This window comes from Octodon degus, unplaced genomic scaffold (genome assembly GCF_000260255.1).
Source record: "Octodon degus isolate 3935 unplaced genomic scaffold, OctDeg1.0 scaffold00169, whole genome shotgun sequence".
Lineage (NCBI taxonomy): Eukaryota > Metazoa > Chordata > Mammalia > Rodentia > Octodontidae > Octodon > Octodon degus.
Window position 1 is genome coordinate 3,737,765 of NW_004524745.1, and position 6,524 is coordinate 3,744,288.

At 43.6% G+C, this 6,524-nt stretch overlaps 1 protein-coding gene across 2 annotated transcripts in view; it reads left to right on the forward strand.

Moving 5' to 3' along the window:
- Epb41l4a (erythrocyte membrane protein band 4.1 like 4A) overlaps positions 1–6,524 on the forward strand; it is a 251,336-nt gene that overhangs the window by 216,504 nt on the left and 28,308 nt on the right. For both annotated transcript variants that reach the window (XM_023703353.1, XM_004643270.2), the window contains 2 exons: positions 2,934–2,981; positions 4,169–4,246. In XM_023703353.1, the coding sequence (XP_023559121.1) occupies positions 2,934–2,981; positions 4,169–4,246 (126 nt within the window). The remainder of the gene's footprint in view (positions 1–2,933; positions 2,982–4,168; positions 4,247–6,524) is intronic.

The following is a 6,524-nucleotide window of genomic DNA, read 5'->3' on the forward strand; positions in this document are numbered from 1 at the left end:
AAAAAAAAAAAATAAAAACAAAAACAAAAAAAAAATCAGTGTACAAATAGGAAGACAAAATAAAGGAAATCTTCCCAAAAGTAGAACACAGACAAACCAAGATATATGTGTAAATGAGGATAATAAAATTATAGAACCTAGATATTAAACATTCAGCTAATAAAATTCTGAAGTAAAAAAGAACATTAAAAAATATAGACAAAAATATTAATAGCAATATCAGAGAAAAAGAGGTAAGAAAGCATTGCCTTAAAATATAAAGGATGATTTTCAATTTAGGAGTCTATACACAGATGAGCTATAATTAAATGTGTAGAAGAGAAACATTTTTAGAAATTTCAGGTGCCAAAATATGTATGAGGTATGGTGGAAAAATAGAGTAAATACTTACATTTAAAAAGAAAATCACACAAAGACACCTCGCCATTAGCCCTCCTTCGAGCCTCCTCAGAGCCTCTCCTTGCGGGAAACACACTTAGCCCGTCTTGCTCACCATTTGCTGAAGCACTTCTTGAAGTCTTTCTGTGCCTTTAATTTTGCTGTCATGGCTGTGCCATTGTCCCGAATTCACTTGAAACATTTGCCTTGTGGCTCACTTTTCCTTTGAGGAAGAGGCAGAAGCTGAACAATGCCAGATCTGGCGAATGAGGCAGCCGAGGACCCACCGAGGTGTTTTTGCTGGTCTGCCTCTAAGTGGAAATTACTTGAAGTAGGATTCACTGTGCTTTTCATCGTGCTTGGTGGACACTTCCAAAACTGCTTCAGCAAGTGGCAAGAAGAATGGTATAAGTATCCTCAAAGTGAGGGGGACATTTTGAGAAGATTCATGGCAATGTGTGTTTTACTGCAATAAATTTGTGGGGAGTTCAGACAGGGCCTTTTTGTGTACTTCAGGCTGGCCTTAAACTCACTACAGCATCCAGGCTGGCCTCGAAATCATGGCAGTCCTCCTGTTCAGCCTGTTAGGTGCTAAGGTTACAAGCATTTGCCACCATATCCAGTCTATACAAATTTTTAAAAAATGTAAACAGTGTCATATATTTCAAGCATACTTTGTTGTTATGGAAGTGTTGTGTGCAAACAAGAAGATGCGATCCACCAAAAACCAACACAAAGAGTCCTAAAAGCTAAAAATATGGGATCTGTCATTGAGAATCAAAAGGAATTCCCTAGAAAGTGGTGAATCAGTACACAAGCTCAGCGCAGGTCTGAGCTTGAGGGCAGGGGAACTTAGCAGAATGTGAGCAGACCTTGTGAATCAGGAGGAATCTGGCAGCTCTTTAGAGAGTATAGGTGAAGAATTACTGACAATCAAAAGTAAACTATGTAGGTGGCTCATGTACCTGTAGAGGAATAGAGGAATAGAACTGTATCCCTAGAATGCAGTTTAGATCACCTGTGAACAATGTGTATGTTGTTTATACTAAATCATTACCCAAAAATTTGATGTAAGGACAAATATCAATGTTACCCTATGAGCTGTAACTGTATTGGGGACAGCAGGAGAGCATAAGCCACGGTGGTGGCATGAAACAGCCATGTCCACCCTGACCAGAGTGGGATAACCGGCAAGAAGTAGAGCAAGGGCCAGATGTTTGGCTTTAATGAAAGAGGACAGGGTGGACAAAAGAGGGGGACATGGAGTCAAAGTGGGTGTGTGTTGTTTAAATACTTGAGAATGCTAAAATCTGGCAGAAGGGGTTTGCCAGAGAGCAGCTGAATGTGACAGGTGACTAGGTCAAGGAAGGTCAAGGAAGGTCACTGAGAAGATGCAAGGTGACAAGACTGCCTGGCATAGGTGGAGGCACTGTCCTTACTTGTTAGAACACATCCATAAATAACAGGAAGATGTTGCGAAGTTTTTATTTTTGGTAGCAGGAAGATGAAAGAGTTCCATTTTTTTTCCTTTGGAGGGAGAAAGCAAAGTCCTATCCTGAAGCAGAGGTGCCATGCGCCACAGAGTTGCCAGAGGAAAAGCGAATAATATACTTTGCAGAAACAGAGCAATTAGTCTAGAGAAAGCTGGTGAGGTTGCTGAGCCGTGGTGTGGCCCCATGGCGGTTCATGAGCGTGGATTTGTAGTGTATCCAGTGTGGTCTTTACATTCCTCCAGTATTGCTTAGCTAGCTATTTGGTGCTGGCTGGCCCGGGGAGCCTGGGTTGTTGGATTCACCTATGTGTGCTCTTATGCCACAAAAAAAAAAAAAAAAAAAAAAAAAAAAAAAAAAAGAATGAAAACCAGAGTTGGGGAAGTGTTGAGTGTCAGCACACATATAATTGAAATGATGCTCTAGGAAATCCAAGCTGAGAAGGCGGGCAGTGAAAACAGATGAAGAGCTGGTAGAGAATTGTGAGGTCAGCAGGCTGCCCTATCAGATAGAATGGGCAGAGTGGAATTAGCTAAGGAGGTAGCAGAAGTGACAATATTCAGTGCTCATCTTGGCTCAGGTCTGCTCTGCCTTTTAATTGTATCCATTCACTTGTTTCTCATAACAGCACTTGGTGGGCGATTCTGGTAAAACCAAGGCTCTAAGTAGCAGGCACCGTGTTTAAATCATGCACCATATTAGAGGAGAAGATGGGGTTCGTATTCAGACCAGTGCAGGAACTGACAGAGAGGATTGTAGACCTGGAGACCTGTGGGCTGAACCCATTGTTGTATAAATATGTTCAACAAACAAGGTGTGTGTTGTTATTGAGGGTCTGCAGCCCCTCTAGGCTGCTCGCAGGCTTCTGAAGACCTCTAGAGCCCTGGTGGCATGCGTTTGTGGGACCTGCCGAGGGCATGGCCCAGGGAACCCAGCTTGTATGACCTGCGTGTGTGGTGAGTGCACAGCTACACTGACGGGCCAGAATTCACCGCAGTGAAACTTGTTTTGGTGTGCTGCTCATGGCCAGCTACATATTCCATTATTTTTCTTTGCTTTCCACAGGAAAGCCCATAACAGTGGTGAAGACTCGGATCTAAAGCAAAGGAGGAGGTAAAATAAAAACAGACAGAATGGGAAGAAGGGAGTCAGGGCAAGGGAGGAAAAACTAGCAGATTAGCCCTGCTCAGGGTTAAGGGAAGAGTGAGGGCTTTAGGGGCTGGATTTTATGATGACCTAAAGTGTGCTGGATTATAAATCCCCCCCCCAAAAAAAAAAACTTGGTTTCAGCTGGTTCCTACTCACCCATTCCTTCCATCCTTAGACAATTCTCTTGTTTTTTTTCCCCCTGCTTTTGTTTCTCAGAGGAGATGGGTTATCTATTACTATTTTATTTTTAAAAAAAATTTATTTATTTATTTATGTGTGTGTGTGTGTGTGTGTGTAGCCAGCTCAGCCCACCAGGGGGCGGGGCTGGCTGGCATGTGGTGCTGGGGGATTGAACCGCAGTCCCTGTGCTTTGCTAAGCTTGTTCTAAGTGGGTGCTTTAGACCACTGAGCCATCTCACCAGCCCTCTATTACTATTTTATAAAATGTTCTAAAACACAGTGGCTCGTGTATATATTATAATGCATTTTTATGTGTACATGTTTGTGATGCATAATGAATCTGTCCATCATATTGGGCTGGTACATATCGCATTAAAGCTCCTTGTCTAGTCTTGCTCAGGTCTTGTGAGAGGCTGTGTCAGATGGCAGGTGAGGCTTCGTTGTCCAGGGACCTGGGGCCTCTGTGCACTCTCTCCCTGTCACTAGCTGGACTTTTTTAGGTGGTGACTGGAAGGAAGCAAAAGCTAGCAGATGGTAGCACACCCCTAAATCCATTGATAAAACCAGTTCGAAGGACAAGCATAAATTCAAGGACAGAGGAGATCTGTTCTGCATCTCTGTTTGGGGGAAAGGTGGCGGGGAACAAGGCTCTTTTCCACGTTTCCTCCACCACAGGGGCTTACAGCTTTGCCATGTGGGAGTTTTGTTGAAAGCAATTGGTTTTCGTGGTTCTTCCTGGGAACATGATGACATTTGCCTTAATCCGCTTTCATCTCACCGTACTTTGCTGTTAGCCTGAGCTGGAGACTTATTCAGGTGTCTGAGTTCACAGATACTGCCTGGGAGGGGGATAATGCAGGTCTTTATGTTTGGCTTAGAAATTTCACTGCAAAATTAATTCCAAAGAACCAAATGAACCTTTCTGTAATTTGTTATAAACACAGGTCTTTGGCTTTGCTTTTTGTCTTCAGGTCGCGCTCACGCTGCAACACCAGCAGTGGTAGTGAATCAGAAAATTCTAACAGGGAGCACCGGAAGAAGAGAAACAGGTAACGTCTCAGTATCGTAACTCTGAAGTCAGAGGCTGCCGCCGGTAATAGCAGCTGCCCTGGTGCTAGGAGCTGTGTGTTCATAAACCTGGTTTTTTCATCTGTTGCAAAGGAATCTGGCACTGTTTTGAAGCACTGTTTAGGGAACCTCAGCTTCTTTACCTGAGTTTCTTATCTTTAGGATAAGATGATTAAACAACTTCACAAGAAAGTTCGTTCTCTCTCTCTCGCTCGCTCGCTCGCTCGCTCGCTCTCTCATACTAGGAATTGAACTTAGGATCTAAATTCCTCCTGAACTGTATTGTAAACTGACATTACTGTGTTTTAAGCAAGGCAAGATGAGATGCGTTGTTTTATAGCTTTACCTCATGTACCTCGACATGCTAATATGTTTTCACATTTATGCCAGGTACACACAGATGAATAAATGCAGTGAATTTATATTTGCAAGATTTTTTTTAAGAGCTTATTAGTAAATCATTTGACATAAGCATGAGAGTTGGCTTAATGCATTATTCACGTCTCCCTCGTTCTGAAACATTCATATGAAAGCAGGTATTCATGAGCACCAAGCTGGGAGTCAGAGAGAGTTGACTGCTTTTCGTACCAGTTTCAAACCCAGTGGTTTGCCATTGGGCGACTTTTGTCCTCCTCACCCACTTCCTGAGAACAAGTGACGATGTCTGGAGACACTAGTTTCCATGATGCCTGAGTAGAGAAGATCACTAGGGGTACTGCTGAGCATTCCGTGAAATAGATGACAGCCCCACAACCGAGAGGTCCCTGGCACTGCTAGTCCTTTGCTCTGACTCTTAGCCTTTTAGGCTTTGTCAGAACACATTCATGCTACAGTGGGATGGACAGGTCTGAACATTTACACCATAGCGCTGCTTCTGTCCCAAGATTTCTTTTGTCTGTGATGCAGGGCTCTTTCCTGACATCCGACTTCCTGCTGTGTAGAAGACTCCTCTTCGCAGGAGAGAGTGAATCTCTTCAATCTCTTCAATCTCATAGTGGTGCCACTGTGGAGAAGTCTATTTGCACCCAATGTAGGACTCTGGCATGCTTGCTTTACTTTTCTAGGTTGCCTTTGTTTCCTCTGTCAATTGAGGAAGTCAGACTAGATAATCTCCAAGTTCTTCTTCAGTGCTTGGAGTCCTTGAGGTAGGCACAGATTGAATTGTCTGCTCGCTCTCACCGCAGAGCCTGTATAATAATAGCCCAGACAGCCCTGTAAGAGCGGAGCTCTGTCTTCGGAATGCTTCTGTGAGGAGCTTTCTTAGGGGCTGGAAGTGAGCCAGGTAGGTGTGAGATCTCAGTGTGTTCTGACACCTTTCTCTAGGAAGCCCTTTCAGTGTCTTTATCTATAAAAACCCAATTGTGAGAGGTAGCTGTCCCTTAGGTACTCTGGCTCTGCTCTACAATTCAGTATTTCTGCACAAAGGACAGAAAACAAAGGCAGAATATATTTTCCCCCTATTCAAAACTTGTACTTATTGATCTCACTAGTATTTTAACAAATCTATTTGTATAGCTTAGTAGATTCCAAATTGTGCTCATATGTGCTCTATCCTCTACAGCTCAGGAGATAGCCTTTTTAAAATGTGTCTTCGGGGACCAAACGTGCTCATGGCGACATTTGTTGTTAAAAATGAAACACTATTGAAAGGCTGCCACTAAATCCTTAAGTTGCTCATTACTGACCTGGCTGCACCAGCTTGAGTATTCCTCCTAGGTGTTTCCTCCCTCAGGACTATTTCCTGTGCCCACATGGACAGTTTTCTAAATTGGCTTTCTCAGTGCTAGGCAGAAATGTGTTTTCAAAGGGCAGGAGCTCTGAATGTTTAAAGGCAAAGGCACTTTGTAAGGCCAGTGTGGGGAATTAGCTTTCAGATACACAGTCTGACACATTTCATGCAAAGGACCCAGAAAGCTTTCACAGTCATTATTTTACTTGTAGACGTACTGCCCCAGGGTTGCATAAGTGTTTCTCTCTGTGGAAAATGAGGTCTAGAGCCTGGCTGTCAGGGGCAGAAGAAAAAGTGGGCAAACAAAGAAGTTTGTCTTTCATTTCTGATCTCCACCTCTGGAGATTCTGGTGCAGCAGGTGACAGTGCAAAGGGAAGGAGGATGCAGAGTGGTGACACCGCCTCTGAGCACCGCTCCTCCTCCGTGCCACGCTGCTGCTAGTCCTTTGCTCTGACTCTTAGCCTTTTAGGCTTTGTCAGAACACATTCATGCTACAGTGGGATGGACAGGTCTGAACATTTACACCATA